The sequence below is a fragment of the Heteronotia binoei genome, chromosome 1 (genome assembly GCF_032191835.1).
Source record: "Heteronotia binoei isolate CCM8104 ecotype False Entrance Well chromosome 1, APGP_CSIRO_Hbin_v1, whole genome shotgun sequence".
NCBI lineage: Eukaryota > Metazoa > Chordata > Lepidosauria > Squamata > Gekkonidae > Heteronotia > Heteronotia binoei.
In genome coordinates, this window is record NC_083223.1 from 16729833 (window position 1) to 16756275 (window position 26443).

A 26443-nucleotide genomic window follows, 5' to 3' on the forward strand; every position below is an offset into this window, starting at 1 on the left:
GGAAGCAGATGACAGCCAGTTGCTCGGGGGCCTGATAGGAGCCCTCCTCGGGCCTGGTTCGGCCCACAAACTGCATGTTTGACACCCCTGGTTTAGGCAATCTTAGAAGACTTCAAGAATAGCTTTTTTTGGGAGGGGGGGTGGGTTAAGTTAATGCTTGACTGTTGTAAAAACATTAGCCCCCAATACTGATTCTGCTGAACGGAATCTTTCTTGTTAATTGCAGATCTTGCTAGCTTTGACTGGGATAGTCCAAGCTAAGCCGGGTTTCGTCAGATCTCAGAAGCTAAGCAGGGTCAGCCCTGGTGAGTACTTGGATGGGAGACCACCAAGGAAGCCCAGGGTTGCTAGGCAGAGGCAGGTAATGGCAAACTACCCCTGAACATCTCTTGCCTTGAAAACCCCATGTGGGGTTGCCATAAGTCTGCTGCGACTTGATTGCACTTTACACAAACACACACACACACACACACACACACACACACACGCATGCTGTCAGGAACCATACTGGAAGCCTGTCTAGACTAGAGAAGAGCGATACTAGTAGAAGTAGAGATCACAGGTGCATGGCAGATGATCACTACAGTTCTTGATTTCCACAGAAGGGCCTTGGCTGGCACATCTGGAACAGCAGATGAGAAGCACTCCAGGCTCAGCTGGCTGCCACGTTTCCTTGACCAAAGCGGGCTTCAGGAGAAAGAGAGAGAGAGAGAAATCTTTTCTGTTATATATGCTAAATGCTGAGCTTTGGGGAGGGACGGTGGCTCAGCGGTAGAGCATCTGCTTGGTAAGCAGAAGGTCCCAGGTTCAGTCCCCAGCATCTCCAACTAAAGAGGGTCCAGGCAAATAGGTGTGAAAAACCTCAGCTTGAGACCTCGGAGAGCCACTGCCAGTCTGAGTAGACAATACTGACTTTGATGGACCAAGGGGGGTCTGATTCAGCAGAAGGCAGCTTCATATGTTCTTATGGGAGGGACAGTGGCTCAGTGATAGAGCATCTACTTGGTAAGCAGAAGGTCCCAGGTTCAATCCCCGGCATCTCCAACGAAAAAGGTTCCAGGCAAATTATGAAAAACCTCAGCTTGAGACCCTGGAGAGCCGCTGCCAATCTGAGTAGACAATACTGACTTTGATGGACAGAGGGTCTGATTCAGTAGAAGGCAGCTTCATATGTTCATGTTAATTTGCAAACACTTTTTTAATTTTTTTGTTCTCTCTAGATTGGTCCTTGTTTGTACGTGTGTGTGTGTGTGTGTACATGTATGTGTGTTTCTACATCTGTGCAGTGTTCCCTCTAAGCTGCGGAGTCTTGTAAGCAAAAATTCTACTTTGTGAGCTACTGGCAGTAAAGCTGTGAGCTGCTGCATAAATTAGTGTGCTCTGGGGTCATCCTTCCTGAGCTAAGACAAAAATGTGTGAGCCACAGGCTGAAAAACTGAGCTAGCTCACACTAACTCACCTTAGAGGGAACACTTCGTGTGTGTGTGTGTATGTATGTGTGTGTGTGTGTATGTATTTCCCTCCCCCCTGTTTTCTTTTGTCTTCATTTTTGGGGGAGGAGTGTGCTTGTGCTTGTATATACTTGGTTTTTTTTAATGTCTTCTTAAAATCAATAAGATTTAATTGACAAAAGGAGTACTCCCAGGTTGCTGATTTGTTTGGGAAGAACGCAACCCCATCCATAACTGATCCCTTAGGAGTGGTGACTCACAATAACGGGTTGGCTGAGTATCCCCTCACCTCAACTGCAGATGCTCCTATTTGCTGTAATGCAACTTTCTCTTCCGGGCTTGAGGGAAGGGGGTGTTTAGGAGAGGTGAAAATAACACAGTTTTCCCTTTTCCTTGCTCTAGGCATTCCTCATGTCCCTTGTGTGGGGTAGGGGGAAGGGAATTGCCTAAACCTTCCTTTAATGGCAAGGAGCCCCAAGGTGCAGAGTGATAAAGCTGCAGTACTGTGGTCTGAAGTCTCTGCTCATGACCTGAGTTCGATCCCGGCGGAAGCTGCGTTCAGGTAGCTGGCTCCAGGTCGACTCAGCCTTCTATCCTTCCGAGGTCGGTAAAATGAGGACCCAGCTTGCTGGGGGGGAAAGCGTAGATGACTGGGGAAGGCAATGGCAAACCACCCCGTAAAAAAGTCTGCCATGAAAACGTTGTGATGTGACATCACCCCAGAGTCGGAAATGACTGGTGCTTGCGCAGGGGACAACCTTTACTCCTTTAATGGCATGACCTTAAAGCTTAAATGCCCTTCCCGTCTATGATGTTCTTACTACCCCAAAGCAGCACTCTTTATTGCTCCATGAAAGGATAGAGGAGATTTCTTTAAAAAGTGCCAAAAGGGCAAAGTCGCCTTTTCCCTTTCCCTTTCATGAAATCCCACTCTTTCTCCTCCCTCCCAACTTGAGAAGGGTTGGAAGATTTCTGTTCTCTCCCCCCACCCCCAACCATCAAGGGCTTGGAAGATAGTGAGATTGCTGCTTTTCAAACTGAGGACTCTCAGAGATCATGGCTCTGTTACTAGCTGTGGAGATGGAAAGATATGCCACCGTCTTCTGTGCTTACAACCCTCCCCCCCCCACTTGAGGCCAAAGACTATTGTACTATCACTAGATGTCTTTGGATAGAATGGGGGCTTGTACTGGCATGCCTCTTCAGTCCACCATTCTGTGGATTTTTGGGGGGTTGGGTGGGATTATACTGCTCTCTTGTGAGGGGGCATGAAGAGAGAAACAGCCGCAGGACTTTGTGGTGGTGGTGGGGGGTCTGGGTACATAGGAATCTCCCATTCTTTTGTGGCTGGCCCCGTTATATTGTTTTTGTCACCCGCATGAGGTGAGCTGGCTTAGAATTAGATCCTTCCCTTGGCGGTGAATGGGGTGGGTGGGGAAACAATGACAGTGTCTTCTGGTTGGTCAGGACATGAAGGAAAAGGCGGAGGAATCCTGCTTTGCTGGTACCAGGGCACCAACGAGCTCTTGCCCATCTTAGTTGTTTTGAAGATTTTTGCCACTTGTTGATTCTGGTCTAAGTTTGTATACTCCAAGGAATTAATTAGAAGGCTGTAGATTTGTACCCCGCCCTTCTCTCTGAATCAGAGTCTCAGAGCGACTTACAATCTCCTTTACTTTCCTCCACCACAGCAGACACCCTGTGAGGTGGGTGGGGCTGAAGGCGCTCTCCCAGAAGCTGCCCTTTCAAGGACAACTTTGTGAGAGCTACGGCTGACCCAAAGCCATTCCAGCAGCTGCGAGTGGAGGAGTGGAGAATCAAACCTCATTCTCCCAGAGTCCACACACTTCACCACCACACCTCTCCACGACACCAAACTGGTCATGATGCTTTTGCAAATATTTTTGCTGACAAAATCTCTCAGCTACGATCTGCTTTGGATGTTTGGCTGTCTTACAGCTGAGACACTAGAAATGCCCAATACAGTGTCTGGTTCACTTGTGAATCTTTGTGATCCGCTTACCATGATGGACGGCGATAGTCTTCTGGGATTTGTGAAGGCTGTCGCTCATACCCTGGAACCTTGTCCATCCCGGTTAGTAAAATCATTTAAAGGTCATATCTCCAGCCCTTGTTGTCCCCTCCTAAACCAGTCACTGACTCAAGGCACCTTTCCTCCATCCTTGGAACAGGCAGTCATTCCTCTGCTGCTAAAAAAAGAGTCGCTGTTGAATGAAGAAAGAAGAAAATCCAGTTGGTTCAGAATGCTGCAGCCTGGTGGAACACTGTGCACCGATTTTGCAGCCATTCCCTTGGCTACTGATGATTTACCAGGCGTAATTCAAAGTACTGGTTCAGTTCAGGGTACCTACAAAGCCGTTAATGGACATACATACCTGTCAAGAGCCAGTTTGGTGTAGTGGTTAAGTGTGCGGACTCTTATCTTGGAGAACTGGATTTGATTCCCCACTCCTCCACTTACACCTGCTGGAACGGCCTTGGGTCAGCCATAGCTCTCGCAGGAGTTGTCCTTGAAAGGGCAGCTTCTGGGAGAGCTCTCTCAGCCTCACCCACCTCACAGGGGGTCTGTTGTGGAGGGAGAAGATATAGGAGATTGTAAGCTGCTCTGAGTCCCTGATTCAGAGAGAAGGGCGGGGTATAAATCTGCAGTTGTCTCCTCCTCCTTTTTTTTCCAGGCAGGAGTGCACCGGAGCAGAGCTCCGCCTGAGCTGGCCAGGGCTGCGGCTGGCATGCTGAGGAAGGCATAGGGAGGCATCTTTAAATGAGAAGGCATGGGGGAAACTCCTGCTGTTTTTTCCCTCTAAGGTGCCAAATCAGCAGCTGCCCATTCGTTTGTATTCTCCGTGGCGGCTTCTGCGGTGTAGAACCACCAGCCGGAGAAAGCTGGGAAGTCTCCAACACGTCCAACATTCCACAGCATATGCAAAACTTGTCAGGAGGTCATTTCTGTAAAGGGACTGGAGCTATAAACAGTATGGAAGAGCCCACAGGGGCGCCTCTGTAATGGAACAGGATGAGAGTCTACTTCTATGATTATTCTAAATAGCATCTTGCTTTTACTGCCGTTGTGACATCACTCTCTGCATCGGTTACGGCGCACCCTCCCTTAGGCAGTCTGTGTTGTCTTCTTCACCCTGTTGTGCTGGATGTCTTGTGATGCATTCTTGCTTTGGGTTTTCTTTGATTCTCTGATTCATTGCCTTATAATACAGCAGTCGTCCTCCGACAACATCATTATTTATTGGATGTCTGATGCACTGCGGGTTTTTTTTACATTTTTCATTCACCCTGAATCTCAACTAGAAACATGGACTATGAAGTAAATAAATGAACCCTCATAAAGGAACCACGATTGCCCCCTTGGGCAGGATCAGTGACTGTGGCAAGACAAAGCTACAGTCACGGTAGTATTGCACAAGGTGAAGTCCAAAGCAAAACTGGTCGGTGTGTAGGGACGTTTTTGCCCACACAATCCCATTTTGGCTTATGAATTAAAACACTGTGAAAACAGAGTGTTAAGTACTAGGTCGAGGCTGGATGAATCCCAGACGCCAGGTCACCACGGCACCTAGACATTTCCTGGTGCTTAATATTTTCAGTAGTGCTTTTATTGTGATGATAGCCAGGGTTACCGTCAAGAGCCTTTTTTGAGCAGACACGCAATTCCGGCTGGTTTGGCGGCAGGGGTGTGTGGCCTAATATGCAAATGAGTCCCTGCTGGGCTTTTTCTACAAAAAGAAGCCCTGTGTGAAACCATGGTGATGTCAGGGGGTGTGGCCTAATTTGCAAATGAGTTGGTGCAGGGCTTTTTCTACAAACAAGTTACCCTCATATTTATTTCTATAAGATAAGGTAATCAATCCCCTGTGCAAGCACCAGTCATTTCCGACTCTCGGGTGACGTTGCTTTCACAGTGTTTTCACGGCAGACTTTTTACGGGGTGGGTTGCCATTGCCTTCCCCAGCCATCTACACTTTCCCCCCCAGCAAGCTGGGGACTCATTTTACTGACCTTGGAAGGATGGAAGGCTGAGTCAACTTCGAGCCGGCTACCTGAACTCAGCTTCTGCCGGGATCGAACTCAGATCGTGAACAGAGGACTCCGACTGCAGTACTGCAGCTTTACCACTCTGTGCCACGGAGCTCTTTTATTTATTTTTGTCAGCATTTTTGACAGCACTTGATAGCATTTTTGTCATATTAGAACTTGGATAAATTTATGAGAAACTGTGAAGTGCTTAAGGTTTTGTGGTAGCAACAATTAGGAAATATTGTCATTAAGATAAGGGAACCCTGAAGGCTGAGAAATCAGTCTGTCGACTGACATTCTGAATTGATTCCTAGAATGAAAGATTTGTCCAGACCTGCACTAGATCGTATCCAATACAGAGCAAACGACTTAATCACGTCAGCACTATATAAGGCAGGCTTAGAGGAATTTTTGCAATGGTGGCAGGAACTTCGTTGGGTGGTTCACTAATAAGCCAAAAGGCATTTCAGCTTTAAGATAATGGCAGTTAAATAATTCAGATAACTACATTTAAAGGTAAAGGTAGTCCCCTGTGCAAGCACCAGTCGTTTCCGACTCTGGGGTGACGTTGCTTTCACAACGTTTTCACGACAGACTTTTTACAGGGTGGTTTGCCATTGCCTTCCCCAATCATCTACACTTCCCCCCCAGCAAGCTGGGGACTCATTTTACCGACCTCGGAAGAATGGAAGGCTGAGTTAACCTTGAGCCAGCTACCTGAACCCAGCTTCTGCTGGGATCAGACTGAGGTTGTGAGCAGAGCTTAGGACTGCAGTACTGCAGCTTTACCACTCTGCACCATGGGGCTACAACTGCATTTGGGGACACCTAGATTAGAGCTTTTCATTTAGCTTTGTATTGCTTACTGTGCTGTTTTGATTCTTGCAATGAGAAATAAGATAAAATGTTCCTTTATTTTATTGAATTCTACATCTTAAGCATATGAAATAACTAGAATGTCAAGGTATATATATGATAGTTATATTTGGCATCTGAGTTAGAGCATAATTCTGCAAATATAACCTGGTTGGGCCAGTGCTGGATTAAACCTTGTGGAGGCCCCTAGGCAGTCAAAACCTTGGGGGCCCCTCACAAATTATCTCAGAGTCTGAGTGCCTGCCCCACTGCCCACGACCCCGCTGCAGCCTGCAGGCACCTCCTTAAAAGCCCCTCTGACTAAGCTGTAGGGGAGAGGCAGAGAGAGGCAAACTTGGTGACAACGCCAGCAGCAGCCGCACCAGGCAAGTCAGGCAAAGAGGAGCTCAGTTGCTGGCTGCACATGCAGGCTTGGAGGGCTGCAAGCAGGGGGGAAACCGGGAAGGGGGGGAGTCAGCCCAGGGCCCCTAAAGACATGGGGACCCATACTTGGCCTAATTGTTAATCCAGCTCTGAGTTGGGTGATTATAGCAAGTCATCTCTCTCAGAAAGAGTTTTAGGAGATGACTCTCTCGAGTAAGATAGCTTCCTAAGACAGACTCCGTATTAAATGTATAAATTGTGGCACTTTATTTTATTTGCTTTATTCTCATTTCATTGCCTCTTTCAGTGATTGAAAGCTAAAGAGCTTTGAGTCGTCTAGCCCAGAAGTCGACTTTTTTTTTTTTTGCTTCTTTTAAAAAAAAAAGAAAAAGATTGCCTGGCAGCGAAACAGGAAATGCTGGTATAAGCAGAAAATTCTTGTGGTGGCGTGGGTGACAATATATCAAGCAGTTTATAGTCTGGGAAGAGGAAAAGTGGCAGACGTTCAAAAATAGACAACATTAACTCCTGACCATTGAATGCAGTTTAAAAATTCCCCCCAAAGTCTTGCAAGCTGAGGTCTAGCAGTTCAACAATACTGAGTTGCAAAGGAGAGAGAGCCGACTGTTTTGGCCCAAGAGCTAGAGGGAAAAAAGTATCGCCTACCCACGAAGATGCTGGTGTGCTGACAGACAAAATGGCTGAGCAGTGCCAAGGATTGTACTGGGGGTGAGCCAGGCTCCAATGGCACTGCCAACAATCTCCGGGATTGGCCTTGGATTTAGCTGGTGGCTGTCCAGGTTTGGGAGACAGTGATGGTTAGGGGCGGCCAAAGTTGCTTAACGTAAGAGCCACATAGAATAAACGTCAGATGTTCCAAGAGCCAGAAGAAGAAGAATTGCAGATTTATATCCTGCCCTTCTTTCTGAATCAGAGACTCAGAACGGTTTACAATCTCCTTTATGTTCTCCCCCCACAACAGACACCCTGTGAGGTGAGTGGGGCTGAGAGGACTCTCACAGCAGCTGCCCTTTCAAGGACAACCTCTGCCAGAGCTATGGCTGACCCAAGGCCATTCCAGCAGCTGCAAGTGGAGGAGTGGGGAATCAAACCTGCTTCTCCCAGATAAGATTCCATGCACTTAACCACTACACCAAACTGGCTCTCAAGACATGAACATCAGATATTTGAGAGCCAGAAGGCAGGCAAATAGATGGAGGGGAGGGAGGGGAGGAGGCAGAGGTGGAAAGAAAGTGACTTTAACTTTTAATGCGTTCTCCAAGCTGCTGATGGCGTGGTGGGGGCTTCCAAGAGCCACACAATATGTGTGAAAGAGCCACATGTGACTCCTGAGCCGCAGTTTGGCCACTCCTGGTGATGGTCATAAGCCACACCCTGTTGCCTTCCCCTGCTCTGCTTCTCCTAGCAGTGCTGCCAGGGCCTTGGGGGCTTGGGCGAAGCTCTGACCCTTGGAAGCGAACGAAATGGTCTGGCGTGCTGCCGTTGGCATGCTTGTGAGGTGTTGCCGAGCCCTGAGAGAAAGAGTGATAGAAGCTCATTGCTGAAGCTCTGTTGTGTGGACTTGTAGCTCCGTGGCGCAGAGTGGTAAAGCTGCAGTACTGCAGTCCTAAGCTCTGCTCATGACCTGAGTTTGATCCCGGCGGAAGCTGGGTTCAGGTAGCCAGCTCCAGGTTGACTCAACCTTCCATCCTTCCGAGGTCGGTAAAAGGAGTACCCAGCTTGCTGGGGGGAAAGGGTAGATGACTGGGGAAAAGCAAAGTCACCCCAGAGTCGGAAACGACTGGGGCTTGCACAGGGGACTACCTTTTTTTTTTTGCCTGAGAAGGATACGCCACTGATTCTTACTCCCAAATTGGTGTGCTTGGGGCTGTAAACACATTTCCTACAGAACTGTTTTCAAATATTCCGATTCAAGATAGATTTGAATCAGGTGGGTAGGCCACTCTGAGACTCTTGGAATAGTGGTTAAGCGTTTGTACTTCTAATCCACTAAGTACGGCTTTGTACTGTTTGGTGTAGTGGTGAAGGGCGCAGATTCTTATCTGGGAGAACCGGGTTTGATTCCCCCCTCCTCCACTTGCAGGTGCTGGAATGGCCTTGGGTCAGCCATAGCTCTCTTATCTGGGAGAACCGGGTTTGATTCCCCACTCCTCCACTTGCAGCTGCTGGAATGGCCTTGGGTCAGCCATAGCTCTCTTATCTGGGAGAACCGGGTTTGATTCCCCCCTCCTCCACTTGCAGCTGCTGGAATGGCCTTGGGTCAGCCATGGCTCTCTCAGAGCTGTCCTTGAAAGGGCAGCTGCTGTAAGAGCTCTCTTAGTCCCACCTACCTCACAGGGTGTCTGCTGTGGGCGGGGGTGGGGGGAGGTAAAGGAGATTATGACCGCTCTGAGATTCAGAGTATAGGGCAGGATATAAATCTAAAAATCCAATCTAGGGGAAAGTGTTTGTGAGCTTCCTGCATTGTGCAGGGGGTTGGACTAGATGACTCTAGAGGTCCCTTCCAACTCTGATTCTATAGGCATGAAGCAGCTGAACAAAATTTGAGTCTGGTGGCAACCTTAAGACCAGCAAAGTTTAATTCTGGGCACAGTCTTTCATGTGCATGCACACTTCTTTGGATCTGCCCCCCCCGCCCCCGCTCTGAAGAAGTATGCATGCACATGAAACATTATCCCCAGAATTAAACTTTGTTGGTCTTAAAGGTGCCACAGGACTCAGACGTCATTAAATAAAATGAATTTGAGTAACCTAAACTGCTTCTCCACAGTGGGAAACTTCTACTGTATTTGGGGGACCCCACAAGTTGCCCAATCCTTGCACAACTCATGCGGCTCCTGTATTTTCCTCCAAGGAGTTGGATTAAAGTAAAACGTCCATAATTCCGAATAATTGGAGAACTGCGGAGCGATCGCATACTCTCAGCTGAATCTATATGTGTGACAGGATAAAATGGAGGGGAGGCGAACACTGTAAGCAGAAGAGGAGGAGATTGGATTTTTGGATTTATATCCTGCCCTATACTCTGAATCTCAGAGCGGTCACTGTCTCCTTTACCTCCCCACCCCTGCCCACAGCAGAGGTAGGCGGGGCTAAGAGAGCTATTACAGCAGCTGCCCTTTCAAGGACAACTCTTGCAGTAGCTGTGGCTGACCCAAGGCCATTCCAGCAGCTGCAAGTGGAGGAGTTGGGGAATCAAACCCGGTTCTCCCAGATAAGAGTCTGCACACTTAACCACTACTCCAAACTGGCACTACCCGAAGGAGTCTCAGAGTGGCTTATAGTCTCCTCCCCTTCCCCATAACAGACATCCTGTTAAGGTAGGTGGGGCTGAGAGAGCTCTCCCAGAACTGCTCTTGAGCAGAAAAGCTCTGAAAGAACTTGTGGCCGATCCAAGGCCACATCAGCAGGTGTATGTGGAGGAGTGGGGACTCAAACCTAGTTCTCACAGATAAGATTCCACTCATTTAGCCACTACACCAAACTGGTGTCCCCATTGGGAAGAGTGGTGAGGCATAAACAACGGTCAGGCTTGTTAGATCTCCAGATACAGAGATTCCACAATCATGTAACTGTCAGTGGAATTGATTGTGTCACTCGCAGCGGCTGTGATGGAGCACACACAACTAATTTTGTAGGCTTAGTACTACTCCCACACGCCCCTTCCTTTACAAACGATGGACCCTCCCCTTCCTATCCGTGATTGGCAGAAGGTGGCAGTATTCTTGTTCAGACATAGTTGGGGAACACATATTCAGCAGATATTCATTTTCAGTGAAGGAAGAAAAAGGAAGTAGAGATTTAAGTGGTTTTGGGGGGTTGACTTCAATAGCAATGCCGCTCCTTTCCCACCCTGTGTTTCTTTTTGTCATAATTGCCCCCTGTGAATTCATTCATCTTAAATCTAGCCAGACTGTGGCAGAATGTTGCAAACGGGCTTGGATATTCAGGATGTGGGTTATTCAGGCGTGGTTATTCAGGATGTGGGTTATTCAGGCTTGGTTATTAAAGATGTGGGTTATTCAGGTGCTCTCGAATGTGTTGAAGTTGTTCCTTGATTGCCTTTTGCGTGCCATATTAAATAAGGATATGTATCTGCGGTCATTTGAACACAAGAAGCTACCTTATACTCGGGGCTTTTTTTGTAGGAGGAACTCCTTTGCATATTAGGCCACATACCCCTGATGCAGCCAATCCTCCAAGAGCTTACAGTACGTCCTATAAGAAGAGCCCTGTAAGCTCTTGAAGTATTGGCTACATCAGGGGTGTGTGGCCTAATATGTAAAAGAGTTCCTGCTACAAAAAAGCCCCGATTATACTGAATCTGACCCTTGGTCCACCATAGCCAGTATTGTCTGCTCAGACTGGGAGGGGCTCTCCAGAGTCTCAGGTTGAGGAGGTCTTTCACATCACCTCCTACTGGAGATGCCGGGGATTGAACCTGGGGCCCTCTGCGTAGAAAGCAGAGGCTCAGCCACCGAGCCATGGCTCCTTTGTTCCTATTTGCTCCTTTTGATTTTTTTTAAAGGCTCAAAGGGCGATTAACTTTTTTTGTAATCTTTTTGCCTATTAAGATTATGAAAAAGATCTAACTGAAGCCTTAAAAATAAAAGGCATGCACCTTAAAACTGAAAACAGTAAACGGGTGCAGCTTCTATTGTTTTGTCATTTGCATTCTGCAGAAGTTTGCTGTCTAATCTTATGCTATCTGCACTCACATTTAAGACAGGAACAATGTTATCATCTCCAAACAGATAGCAAATGAAAAAAGGAGGAGGAGAAGGGAGGGTGGTGGCATCAGAGTTTGTGTGTGTGTTTTTGTATTACAAGATTACAAGGAAAGTTTTATGCCTTTGGGATACATTTGAAGTGGTCTTGATATGCATTAATTTTACTTGAACAGCCATGTTATCTATCTTCTGTTGGCCATTTTCATGGAGATGCTTTCATTTGCAGAACCATTTGCTAATAAAGTTTCTATATTAATGTTCAAAAACTTGCATTTCTGGTGCGTTAATTGTGCACAGTAGGCTATAGTGAAGGTTCATGGTGTAGTGCAGGTATGTCCAACAGGTAGATCGCAATCTACCGGTCAGATCGCGGAGGGGTCAGAGGTAGATCACCAGCCCCACTTGGTCTCATGGTTTGCTGGACAGGTGTTTGGGGTTTTTTTTGATGGAGTACTTGCCATACCCATTCAAAGCAGATATGGACATTGAGGAAACTGCAGCTGCTATCAGTAAAAATTACTCATTGAACAAGGCATCTCTTGAAAACGAAATAGTAAGCCTTAAAAATGGCATTTTTCTCAAGACCCGTGCTGAGCAAGAATCGTTTTGGAAGCTAGCGCCTAGAGACAAATTTCCCTACTTGAGAAGATGCAGTGAAGCTGTACGCTCCTGTTTCGGTTCAACTTATTTGTGTGAATTTGCATTTTCCCAACTGAAAATGACAAAGAGTACACACCGTTCCAACATGACAGATGAACATCTCCAGGATTCTCTGAGACTCTGGTGGATGAAATGCAGGCTCAGACGTCTCGCTAATTAGCAAGAGCGAAGTTTCAAAGATTGCGCAAGATCAGCCTGGATCAATACTTGACCTACATTTAACACAAATTACTCAATAAAAGTTAAAGAAGAAGAAGATATTGGATTTATATCCCGCCCTCCACTCCAAAGAGTCTCAGAGCAGCTCACAATCTCCTTTCCCTTCCTCCCCCACAACAGTCACCCTGTGAGGTGGGTGGGGCTGGAGAGGGCTCTCACAGCAGCTGCCCTTTCAAGGACAACCTCTGCCAGAGCTATGGCTGACCCAAGGCCATGCTAGCAGGTGCAAGTGGAGGAGTGGGGAATCAAACCCGGTTCTCCCAGATAAGAGTCCGCACACTTAACCACTACACCAAACTGGCTCTTAAAGAAAGTTATTAAGACAATTAAGTTATTAAGAAAGTTATAACAATAAAAATATAAGAAAAACTGTTTGCAGTTCTTTCTGGATCTTCGTGTCTGTTTTGTTTTTGCTTATTTTGCTTACCAGTAAATGACAGAAGGTACATTGTAAATGGAGGGGGGTGGGTGGTAGAACCCAATTTTGGTGGGTTAAAATCTAATTGTTTTTGCTTATTTCTTTCTGGATCTTCCTCTCTCTGTTTTGCTTTTGCTTATTTTGCTTACCCGTAAATGACAGAAGGTGCATTTATAAATGGGGGGGGGAGGAGGTGGTAGAACCCAACTTTGCTGGGTTAAAATCTAATTCTAAACTACGGTAATCTGAAACTTAATTTTCATGGTGGTAGATCACCAGCACTTTTGTCCGGAAGAAATAGATCACGACCTGTTCGGACATGACATGCCTGGTGTAGTGCTTTCCACACAAGGTCAGGATTACCTGGTTCCCGACACTTCCGGGGAAGGAAAATGCCGAGCTGAGTTGTCTCTCATAACGGGAGCAGGCTGAAAGTTTTGTTCGGGGTAGTGGAGGGCAAATTAAGCCCACTGCCTACCTTTCTCAGTGAGAGAAAGGTCCAAGACTTGCACAGAAACTTTGGAAAGAGATTTACCTTGGCTGAAAAGAAGCCCTGTAGGGGGTTTCTTTGAGGCTTTGAGGAGTCTCAGAAGTTTGCATAGTCATCGTCTGCAAGACTTTCAGAGTCATTGATTTGGCATAAGCTCGTCAGGATCCTAACCTTCTGGGACATTTATAAACAACTAAAGCTGTGGAAGACCAGTGGAACTTGGATAAGTGGAGAAAAAGGTACAGAAGCTCTCTTTTCACTCCGTAACTATTTATAGACTAAAGGGACATATTAAAGGTGGGAAAAAGGAAAAAATATAAAGCTTGCAAGTAGAAGAAGGAAAGGCTGAAGTTTGGATTGTTTTAATATAAAGGACAGTGCTAAAAACAGTTAAAAACTGAAAAGAGATTATTGTTTAGTCTACCTTGCGGTTTCTTGGAATGTAAACAGCCACGCTGCATTGGGATATATCGGAGCAATTCTTCTCCGATAGGACAGGAAGTGCGTCAAGTATCGTGAGATTTCCATGAGAGTTGATGGTGACAGAGACAGGAAGCAGTAAAGAAAAAAGCCTACTCTATACCATAGAGAAACATCGGCAGCCATTGCTGGGAGGTCCAATTTAAAACATTGTTTTTAAAAAGATTTGAGACTTTAAAATTGACAGAATCAAGAGAGTCACAATTACAAATGCCCGAGAGTTGAGGAGATTTTTTGAAGAAAATAAAGAATTTGCACCATGATGGATTACAAATTATTGTCTTGGAATGTTAATGGACTAAATTCACCACAAAAAAGAAGAGCAACTTTTCATTGGATCAAGAAGCAAAATTGTAATATAATTTGTTTGCAAGAAGTTCACATCAAACAAAAGGATTATAAATTTTTATGGAACAAACAACTGGGAAGGGAATTTTTTTCGTTAGCTGAACAGAAAAAAAGGGGAGTAGTTTTTTATATTAAACAAGATTTGGAGCCAAAATTGGTGTTTAAAGATAAAGATGGAAGATTTGCAGCAGTGGAGATAACATCAAATGGGAAAAAAACGCTGTTATTGGGACTATATGCACCTAACGGTGCAAAAGATGCTTTTTTTAAAGACATTACACAACAGTTAGATGAGTTGACTTATGATCAAACACTCTTAATGGGAGATTTTAATGGAACAGTTCAGAATTCACTGGATAGATCTGGAGGGAAAAAAAATGATGGGAAAGAAGGGAAATTGCCAAAGTCTTTTTTTGAATTAGTTAAACAAGAAAATTTGGAAGATATATGGAGAAAGTTTAATCCTGAAGTGAGAGACTATACTTTTTTTTCTGCAAGACATAAGACTTTTTCTAGAATTGACATGCTGTGGGGAACCAGAGATTTAGGCCTTATAACAAGGAAGATAGAGATCCTACCTAAAATTGGAGCTGACCATAACCCAATAATGTGGATTACAAAATTGTCCAAAAAACTGAGAAGATGGAGACTGAATGAAGATTTGCTACAGAGTAAAGAAATAGTGACTTTTCTAGGAAAAGAAACTAAGGAATTTTTCCAAGTAAATGACAAAGAAGATATTGACTTCCAGATGGTCTGGGACGCTTATAAAGCAGTAATGAGAGGGTTGTTGATTACTTTGAACAATAAAGATAAAAGGGAAAAAGAAAAACAACTATTGGACATTCAAAATGAAATAAAGAAAAAAGGAGAGTTGAGGAAAAGACCAGGAAAAAAGAAAATTCTAAGGGAAATTTCAATATTACAAATTCAACTAAGACATTTGTTAAGCAAAGAAGTGGAATGGAATCTGAAAAGGCTTCAGCAGAAATCGTTTGAAGGAGCAAATAAGACGGGGAAATATTTGGCGTGGCAACTGAAGAAAAAGAGGGAAAATAAAATAATTAGTAGAATTGTGACAGATGAAAGAGAGGTAGTTACTCAAGAGGGAATAAAAAGAGAATTTTTTAAGTATTATGCCAAGTTGTTTAAAGGTGCTGAAGTAAAGAGAGAAAAGATAGACGAATATCTACAAAAAATAAAAATTGAGCCCTTAACTGAAAATATGAGAAAAGTTTTGAATGACCCAATTGAAAAAGTAGAAATTGAAGCAGCAATCAACGCGATGAAAAATGATAAAGCTCCCGGGCCAGATGGCTACACAGCTAAATACTTAAAAAATTTTAAGGATGAATTAATACCAAAATTACAGAAGCTGATGAATGTAATAAGAACTAAAGGGAATGTACCAAATACATGGAAAGAAGCTGTTATTTCTTTGATACCCAAAGAAGAAAGAGACGTCACAAGTGTGAAAAATTATAGACCAATTTCGCTTTTGAACAATGATTATAAAATATTTACAAGAATTCTGGCAGAACGACTTAAGCAATATCTGATAAATTTTATAAAGGAAGATCAAGCTGGTTTTCTTCCTAAAAGACAAATAAGAGACAATATTAGAACTGTTGTAAATATTGTAGAATATTATGAAAGACACCCAGAAAAAGAAGTAGCATTATTCTTTGCGGATGCAGAGAAAGCATTTGACAATTTAAACTGGGACTTTATGTTTGCAGTGATGGAAAAAATGGAGCTTGGAGAAAGTTTTATAAGAATGATAAAGGCAATATATTCTGAACAAAGGGCAAGGTTGTGCGTTAATGCAGATCTTACAGATGAAATGAAAATCAGCAAAGGTACTAGACAAGGCTGCCCGCTTTCACCATTGCTGTTCATAATGACTCTTGAAATTTTACTGATGCAGATTCAAGAAGAAAAAGATCTAGAAGGATTACAAATAAAAGGCTATACGTATAAGTACAGAGCATTTGCTGATGATATAATGTTTATAAATGAAAATCCCATACAAGCTACACCTTTGTTATTAACGAAAATACAAGAGTTTGGGGAGTTGGCGGGACTTTATATAAATAAAGAAAAATCAAAAATTTTGTGCAAGAATATGCAGATAAATAGACAACAAGAATTACAAAGACTAACGGGTTGTGAAGTTGCCTCTAAGGTTAAATACCTAGGGGTAGAGATAACAATGAAAAATATTGATTTGTTCAGGAACAATTATGAAAAACTATGGCGTAAAATAGAAGAAGATATGTTAAAGTGGAACAAGCTCAACTTGTCCTTGTTGGGTAGAATAGCTGCAATAAAAATGAATATTTTACCAAGGATTATGTATTTGTTTCAAACCATCCCTATTGTGAAAGATGCTAAACAGTTTGATAAATGGCGAAGGAAAATTTCGGAATTTGTGTGGGCCGGAAAGAAACCAAGAATTAAAATGAAAGTCTTGACAGATGCAAGAGAGAGAGGTGGATTCCAATTACCAGATTTGAAACTGTATCATGAAGCAATTTGTTTAGTATGGATGAAAGAATGGATAACGCTGTTAAATAAAAAACTTTTAGTGTTGGAAGGCCATGGAAAAAAATTTGGCTGGCATGCATATTTGTATTACGGAAAAAAGAAGATGGATGGTCTTTTCTCTCACCATTATATAAGAAGTAATCTATTAAATGTGTGGATAAAGTATAAGAAATATGGTGATGAGAGGAGACCTTTGTGGATAGTGCCAGCTGAAGTGATAAAGTTAACAGCTAAAACAGTTAATGAAAAACAGCTATCATATAACCAGTTACTAAAAATACAAAGTGGGAAAATAGAACTGAAAACTGCAGAAGAACTGAGTTATAAATATGATTGGTTTCAAATGCAACAAATAAAAAGCTTGATGGAGAATGATATTAAAGCCGAAGGAATAAGGAAAGAACAAACAGAAATGGAAAGAGTTCTGCTTGGAGACAATGAGAAATTAATCTCAAAAGTATACAAATTACTTTTACAATGGTCTACAGAAGATGAAGTAGTGAAATCTCAAATGATAAAATGGGCAATTAATGTAAATAAAGAAATAAAGATGGAATCTTGGGAGTATCTGTGGAAGAACTCTATGAAACTCGCAACATGTCATAGTATTAAAGAAAACTGTTTTAAGATGATGTATAGATGGTATATGACTCCAAAAAAAATAGCAAAGATGAATAACAAGATGCCAGATAGGTGTTGGAAATGTAAAAAGCATGAAGGTTCTTTCTACCATATGTGGTGGACTTGTGAGAGGGCTAAAATGTTTTGGCAGATGATTCAGCAAGAGATCTCTAAGATTCTGGGATATGAATTCAACAAAGAGGCAGAGACTTTTCTGCTGGGATTACAAATGGGAAAATTTCCAAAAGAAGATAGAATTTTAATATGGTACTTGCTCTCAGCTGCTAGGACATTGTATGCGCAGTTATGGAAGCAAGAAAAAATACCAGAAAAATGGGACTGGATTACAAAAGTTATGTCATGGAGTGAAATGGACAAATTAACAAGAAAACTAAGAGACTATGATTTAGAACTTTTTAATGAGGAGTGGAAGAAATTCAGAAGATACGTAGAGAAAGAGTGGAAAATAAAAGGACATTGGACAATTTTTGATGATTAAGATTTTTATAGTTTAAAGGTACCTTTAATATTTGTTTTTTTAAAAAAAATAACACTGGCGGGGGTCAAGTAACGGAGGGAGGGGTGGGAGGAAAGTAAGATATGGGGTAGAACGATTTTTTTATTTTATTTTAAGCTCTTTATAAGTTGTAGATATAATTCTGCTACCATATGTTACTAATAAATTTGTTTATACACAAGGATTACCTGGTTCCCCCCCCCCCCCGGTCTCCCAGTGGTGCCCCCCTCAGGCCAGCAGGGCTCTTGTAATGTTTTTAAAAGGCACTATTGCTCTACTGGAGCAACATCATATCAATAGGTTTACCAGCTTCTCTGAATTCCCAGCTTTCATTTTTAAAAAGTAAGTCTCTAGCCTTTTCCATTGTGGAGATAATTTCTTTCTGCTTGCAGCTCTGCGATGGAAGGAACTAGAGACTTCTCTTCCTTCAGAAAATGAAAGCTGGCATTTTAGAGATCCTGGTACAAATAGTGGTAGAAAGTTATAGCTATATAACAATATTCTTGTGTTGATTTTTTTTTTAAAAAATGTATAAAAATATAAAGCTCTCCAGATGTGGCATAGGTGCTGTGGGACAGGATGAGGGAAAATGGCTGCCAGGTGGATCGGAAGGCTCAAATTTTCCCACTCACACAGCAGCCATTCAGGTTTTACTGTGATCCTTCCCAAAATTTCACCAAAAAAAGCTTGTTTATGGAAGACTGGAGGGGGTGAAAGATGGTGAAAACCTCACAAGGTGCACAGAAGCATCACAACACTGTGGGGAACCAGGAGGAGAAATTTCCCCAAAGCATTGAACCTGGGGCAGGTAACCTGTGTGGAAATGGCTTAAGGCTCCTGTATTTGTGTGCAGTTTGTCTTTGAATATTGTTTGCCGCAGCTCAGAATGCTGCAGTTAATTCCCTATGACATAAGGGAGCAATGAGTGGAAACAGAACGGAGCAGAATTAATGGAGCATGAAGCGCATTGCATGCCGGTTGGAGAGACAGAGCGTTCTTAGGGATGACCAAATGCTTTGCAGTTCGGATAACAAGCAATATCTTTAAGTAGTGCTGGTTGTTCTCTGTGTAATTGGCTTGAAGAGTCGTGTCTTTGAAGGCATCTTAATTGATAAGCGGTCCTTATTTTTCTGCGTGTGGCTCAGGTGGGGTTAAAGCGAAACTCTGGCAGTGGTGTATTTGACAAGAAAGAGGAGGAGGTTATCTGAAATTGCATATTCCTGGGCAGATCTCTAATCTGGTGGAGCAAAGTGGGAGAGTAATCGGAAATGGCATATGAACATCCATATGAACATATCAAACTGCCTAATACTGAATTTGGACCCTTGGTCTGTTAAAATCAGTATTGTCTGCTCAGTGGCTGACCAGGGTCTCAGGCAGGAGGTCTTTCACATCACCTACTAGTATTACTTGATTTTTTAAAACTTATTTTCTGTACTGTGGATACTGTGGGATTGGATAAACATATGGAGCAGAGGACCCTCAGTGGCTGTTGCCACAGCGTATTGGAACTCTGTCTAGGGCAGTGATGCTCTGTATTCTTGGTGCTTGCAAGGGGGCACAGTGGGAGGGCTTCTAGTGTCCTGGCCCCACTGATGGACCTACTGATGGCACCTGTGTTTTTTTTTTTGCCACCGTGTGACACAGAGTGTTGAACTGGATGGGCCATTGGCCTGATCCAACATGGCTTCTCTTCTGCTCTTTTGTCTGAGGCAGTGATGCTCTGTATTCTTGGTGCTTGGGGGGGGCCCAGTGGGAGGGCTTCTAGTGTCCTGGCCCCACTGATGGACCTCCTGATGGCACCTGGGTTTTTTGGCCACTGTGTGACAGAGTGTTGGACTGGATAGGCCATTGGCCTGATCCAACATGGCTTCTCTTCTGCTCTTTTGTCTGAGGCAGTGATGCTCTGTATTCTTGGTGCTTGGGGGGGGCACAGTGGGAGGGCTTCTAGTGTCCTGGCCCCACTGATGGACCTCCTGATGGCACCTGGGTTTTTTGGCCACTGTGTGACAGAGTGTTGGACTGGATAGGCCATTGGCTTGATCCAACATGGCTTCTCTTATGTTCTTGATGGCTATTAGCCACAAGCTGTAGATGGAACACTCTGGGGCAGTGATGCTCTGTATTCTTGGTGCTTGCGGGGGGGCCCAGTGGGAGGGCTTCCTGGCCCCACTGATGGACCTCCTGATGGCACCTGGGTTTTTTGGCCACTGTGTGACAGAGTGTTGGACTGGATGGGCCATTGGCTTGATCCAACATGGCTTCTCTTATGTTCTTAAATTCCTGCCACCTTCCTTGTCCACTGCTGGGAGAAGAAAGAATTCAGTTGAGCAGTGTTATGTTTTAAATGGGCTCTAATCTGTACTTGGGGGAACTTTCATGGCCCTGAAGCAAAGAATAGCACACATGTGGCAAAGGAAAGATATTTTTGGGTCACGTGCATCCTCTGGCAAAGGAAGACGATATCTTGAGACAGTGGTTCCTCTCAACAGACTGTTGAGGCCAGATATGCTTTTGTAATTTCTGTGCTGAGAGAGAGAGGGATTCCTTTCTGCTGTCGTTTCTCCAACAGGTACAAAGGGATTCTTCAAAGGTGTTTCCAGCTTTGACCACCTGAGCCTTTTTCTGCCATTTCTCACCTCTTTGTCCTACTGCTTTATCGCAGGAGAGTAGAGTAAATGAGAGGATACACTCTGAGCAGCCAGCTCTGTAATTCAGCTGGAGAGCAGCAACTTTTGAAGACAAGGTGGTGACCTTATGGCCTCCTTGAGAGAGCTGTGTTTCTTGAAAGCTTATGCTACAATATATGTGGTAAAGGCGCTACTGGACTCCTTGTTATTTTTGCAGCAGTAGGCTAACACGGCTTACTCCTCTGGGTCTTGAGGGCTTTCTCCGGCTAGTCCGGGGATGGCCAAACTTGCTTAATGTGAGATCAGGGGTGGAATTCTAGCAGGAGCTCCTTTGCATATTAGGCCACACCCTCCTGATGTAGCCAATTCTCCAAGAGCTTACAAAAAAGAGCCTTGTACGCTCTTGGGGGATTGGCTACATCGGGGGGGGGGTATGACCTAATATGCAAAGGAGCTCCTGCTAGAATTCCACCCCCCCCCCCGGCATGTCAGATCCACATAGAATAAACGTCAGATGTTTGAGAGCCACAAGACAGGCAGGGAGGGAGGAAGGAAGGAGAATAGATGGGGGAGCAGAGGAAGAGATTGAAAGAAAGCAACTTTAAATGCATTCTCCAAGCCAGCTGGTTTGGCTTGGAGAAGTGCTTTAAAAAGAGAAATGCCCTCTCCAAGCCAGCCAGTGGGGCACGGGAGGCTTCAAGAGGCGCACAATGTGTGTGAAAGAGCCACATATGCCACCCCTAGCCATACACAAGTGAACATCAGAAGAGCCCTTCTGGATCAGACTAATGGTCCATCTAGTGCAGCATCCTGTCTCACGCACCGGAAGAGGAAGACGACCCTCCAAAATGCCAGGATATACCCAGAAGCAGATTCATCGACAGGACTCTAAGCCACTGTTTGCCGGCATGTTTTTCAAGCAGTGTGCTTTAGGAGAGGTGTGCCACATCAGGGCAACTGAAGGACTTAGTGAACTTTAGTTTCCTTTTACCATGGTTATGCTCAAGCACAGGGCTTTTTTGTAGCAGGACCTCCTTTGCATATTAGGCCCCACACCCCTGATATAGCCGATCCTCCTGGAGCTTACAGTTGGCCCTGTGAGAAGAACCCTGTAAGCTCCAGGAGGATTGGCTACATCAGAGGTATGTGGCCTAATATGCAAAGGAGTTCCTGCTACAAAAAAGCTCTGCTCAAGCAGTGGTTTTAAGGCACGTTATTCTGACCTTTTAAACAAGTTTTCTGATTGCCCCACCCCCTAACCCAATGTTCCCTCTAAGCTGCAGAGTCTTGTGAGCAAAAAGTCTGCTTTGTAAGCTACTGGCATTAAAATTGCAAGCTACTGCATAAATTAGTGTTCTCTGGGGTCAATTTTCCTGAGACAAAGATGTGTGAGCCAGAGGCTAGAAATCTGTGAGCTGGTTCACGGTAACTCAGCTTAGAGGGAACATTTCCCCCACCCTCTTTGTGTCTTCCATGACTGTTAACATAGACTTGGCTTCCGAGGAGAATTGGCTGAGTTTTTTCACTTTGTGTTTTGAGCTTTGTTTAGCCGTGCCGGAAAAACAGAACAACAAAAACAAAACCAGCAACCCGAAAATGCGCACGGCCTGATTCTTAAGCATGCTGGGAAAGTAAATTGCACTCAGACACAGTTTCAAGCAAGTAAGCTTGAAATTGCAGCCTTAGAATACCCTTGCTCACTTTCTATTTATACTTTGCGTTTAAAATACAACCCCCCCCCCACAAAAGTATAGGTTTCATGTTTCTACATGCCTGGATTATGTACTGACCTAATTCTTTTTTTCCGCCCTCTGGTCCCAGTCGAGTACATTGTGGAGTATGATTATGATGCAGTGCATGACGACGAGCTGACCATTCGAGTGGGTGAGATCCTGAGGAATGTGAAAAAATTGGAAGAGGAAGGATGGCTGGAAGGAGAGCTAAATGGGAGGCGGGGCATGTTTCCTGACAACTTCGTTAAGGCAAGTACTTCACCCTCACCTCAGTTCTTTACCTCCCCCTCCTCTCTCCCCCACTTCCTTCCCTCCTTCCTTCCCTGGGTGGCCAAACTATGACTCGGGAGCCACATGCAGCTTTCACACATATCATATGGCTCTTGAAGCCCCAACGGCTCTGTCAGGCAGCTTGAAGAAGGCGTTTGTCTCTTTAAATCACTTCTCCAAGCCAAGCCAGCTGGCAGCTTGGAGAATGCATTAGAGTTAAAGTTGCTTTCTTTCCACCTCTCCCTCCCTCCTCCCACCTCCATCTATTTGCCTTCCTTGTCTGACAGCTGTCAAGCATCTGATGTTCATGTCTTGCAGCTCTCAGACATCTGACATTTATTCTATTAGGCTCTTATGTTAAGTAAGTTTGGCCACCCCTTCCTTCCCTCCCTCCTTCCTTCCCTCCTTCCCTCCCTCCCTCCCTCCCTCCCTCCCTCCTTCCTTCCTTCCTTCCTTCCTTCCTTCCTTCCTTCCTTCCTTCCTTCCTTTCTTCCTTCCTTCCTTCCTTCCTTCCTTCCTTCCTTCCTTCCTTCCTTCCTTCCTTCCTTCCTTCCTTCCTTCCTTCCTTCCTTCCTTCCTTCCCTCCCTCCTTCCCTCCCTCCTTCCCTCCCTCCCTCCTTCCCTCCTTCCTTCCCTCCCTCCCTCCCTCCCTCCCCATTCATGTCCAACAGCTCTCAAGCATCTGACATTTATTAAACATGGCTTTTATATTAAGCAAGTTTGGTCACCCTTGACCTTTGGTGCCAGCCCCAACATCTGAATCCCCCCCGAGCCCCTCCTCATGCTCTGCCTCCACACCCTCTTGAATTCTAAGGGCACACCCTCCCTACCAACAGCAGCTGCTACCACCAGCAAGCTCCATCCTATGGTATGAGTTATCAGGCCGGACCATCCCTGTCAAGGGACCCACTCCTTTCCCATGCCCCTCTGCTGTTAACGCTCTGGGCCTGGCTGTACCTTGTCTCCTCCTTGCTGGGTGGGGAGTGCTTCCAGGCCTTCCCATCTGCATTGGCATACAAACAAAACTCTGGAATGGTGTTACGAGGAAGAAAATAAATTCATTCACTCTAGAAATTGACTCGGTCAGGCTTTGAGGAGTGCTATAGAACAGTGGCCCCCAACCGTTTTTGTCCCAGGGCCAGCCAGCCCATCACGGCCCCAGAGCCGGCAGGGTGGGGACACCCAACCCAGCCTCCACGGCACCTCCTCCTCCCCCCATTTCCTCCTCCCTCCTCTGCCCCGCCCCCTGCAGCCTCGTCGCCCCCTCCCACACAGCCTTGCTGCCCCCCCCCCCCCGTTTTTACCAATTTAAGGCCGGGGAAGGGGCTGTGAAGTGCCTTCTAGGCTGACCTCCCCCCCCAATCAGCTGATCCAATCGGCTGGGAAAACTGCGGCAACGTGGCTGTTTCAGCGGGTCACTCGCCGCTGCTGCCATGGTTTCCCCCGCCGATTGGATCAGCTGATTGGTAGGTGGGGGGCGATTGGCCTGGAAGGCACTTCACGGTTCCTTCCCTGGCCTTAAAATGGTAAAAATGGGGGATGGCGAGGCTGCACGGGGGGCGGGGGGGCTGCACAGGGGGGCAGGCGGCTGCATGGCCTGCTTGGAAACAGGCCACGGTCTGGTACCGGTCCACGGCCCGGGGGTTGGGTACCCCTGCTATAGAATGTAACAAATTCTGATGGTTGGATCCCACTTTACATGTTCCTCTGGCAGTCGGCACCACAGGAACGGCAGCGAACATGATGTGAGAGCAGGTGTTCTTGGTGAAAAATCCCCTTCCCCTCTGCTAGTAGAAATAAAATTTGGATCGATGCCTAAGGGGGCGGGGGGGCAGGATGGTGATGGTGATATCCCTCGTTCTAATGGGCTTGCTCTTTGCGGACGATGGATTTTCTTTCAGCTGCCTTGTAAGGGTTGTTGCGAAATTTAGAACCTAGTGGCTTCTGTGTTCTGAGTCGGCTGCACCTCCACATTCACCAAAGAGTGTTGGGGGAAGGTGGAAGAGTTGCTGGATTGGTGCTCGTTCCGTGTGACCGTGGTCCAAGTGTGATGTTATGGTAAAGGTATAGATTCCGCTGCCCAAGGGCCTTCACACCTCTAGGTTCATTTTCTGTAATGGCGAGCAGAAGTTTCAGAACCCCTTCATGCCAAGGCACTTTACTAGATGTTAACAAAGGTGGAGGGGATACTAAATATATAGTAGCAGTTTGGGGTGCCCATAGGGATTTAGTTTGCTACATGCACGTTGTTGATACACGTTGACGCATTACAGGTGGGTGATTGAGTTCACAGGGACTCGACCGAGCAGCAAGAAAGAGCCATTTGGCATATAAAACATCTGCATTGCTAGCCAGTTTGATGTCGTGGTGAAGTGTGCAGACTCTTATCTGGGAGAACCGGGTTTGATTCCCCACTCCTCCACCTGCAGCTGCTGGAATGGCCTTGGGTCAGCCATAGCTCTTGTAGGGGTTGTTCTTGAAAGGGCAGCTACTGTAAGAGCTCTCTCAGCCCTACCTACTTCACAGGGTGTCTGTTGTGGAGGGGGGAGGAAGGTAAAGGAGATTGTGATCGCTCTGAGACTCTGAGTGTAGGGCGGGATATAAATCCAATATCTTCTTCCGTCTTTGTTTATGGTCTCACAAGCCACAAGTGGAACAGGAAAAAAAATGGCATAGTGGTTTGCAGCTTGGTGTTTCAGCAGTGGTTTCTGGTGGGTAAGGAATGGCTTTTGATTCTTTTTTTCGCTGTTCTGTCAGAGTGGACCCGGATTGTGGATACAAAGCCATACCAAGTGGATTAGAAGAAAAATGGGCAAGTACATCAGTTTGTTGTAGTGGTTAAGTGCGCGGACTCTTATCTGGGAGAACCTGGTTTGATTCCCCACTCCTCCACTTGCAGCTGCTGGAATGGCCTTGTGGTCAGCCATAGCTCTCATAGGAGTTGTCCTTGAAAGGGCTGCTGCTGTAAGAGCTCTCTCAGCCTCACCCACCTCACAGGGTGTCTGTTGTTGCGGGGGGAGGAAGGTAGAGGAGATTGTGACTGCTCTGAGACTGAGAGTATAGGGCGGGATATAGATCTAATATTTTCTTCCTTCTTTGATTATGGTCTCACAAGCCGCAAGTGAGACAGGAAAAAAAATGGCACAGTGGTTTTCAGCTTGATGTTTCAGCAGTGGTTTCTGGTGGGCCAGAAACGGCTTTTGATTCTTCTTTTCTCTGTACTATCAGAGTGGACCCTGATTGTGGATATGAAGAAGAAGATGATATTGGATTTATATCCTGCCCTATACTCAGAGTCTCAGAGCGGTCACAATCTCATTTACCTCCCCCCCCTCCCAACAACAGACACCCTGTGAGGTTGGCGGGTCTAAGAGAGCTCTTACAGCAGCTGCCCTTTCATAGGACAACTCTTGCGAGAGCCATGGCTGACCCAAGGCCATTCCAGCAGCTGCAAGTGGAGGAGTGGGGAATCAAACCCGGTTCTCCCAGATAAGAGAGCTGTGCCTACCCAAAACGAGACCTGCCTTTAAGAAGAAGATCGTACCCCACCCTTGTCTCTGAATCAGAGACTCAAAGCGACTTACAATCGCCTATATCTTCTCCTTCCCCCCCACAACAGACACCCTGTGAGGTGGGTGGGGCTGAGAGAAGAAGAAGAATACTGCAGATTTATACTCCGCCCTTCTCCCTGAATCAGAGACTCAGACACAATCTCCTTTATCTTCTTCCCCCACAACAGACACCCTGCGAGGTGGGTGGGGCTGAGAGAAGACTGTAGATTTATACTCTTCCCTTCTCTCTGAATCAGAGACTCAGAGCGGCTCACAATCTCCTATATCTTCTCCCCCCACAACAGACACCCTGTGAGGTGGGTGGGGCTGAGAAAGCTCTCATAGAGAGCTGCCCTTTCAAGTACAATTCTGCCAGAGTTATGGCTGACCCAAGGCCATTCCAGCAGCTGCAAGTAGAGGAGTGGGGAATCAAACCTGGTTCTCCCAGATAAGAGAGCTATGGCTGAC

General features: G+C 45.5%; 1 protein-coding gene across 1 annotated transcript in view; it reads left to right on the forward strand.

Moving 5' to 3' along the window:
* Window positions 1–26443, forward strand: part of CD2AP (CD2 associated protein) — a 160809-nt gene that overhangs the window by 22808 nt on the left and 111558 nt on the right. Inside the window, exon 2 of the mRNA XM_060231337.1 lies at window positions 22243–22407. Within this exon, the coding sequence (XP_060087320.1) occupies window positions 22243–22407 (165 nt within the window). The remainder of the gene's footprint in view (window positions 1–22242; window positions 22408–26443) is intronic.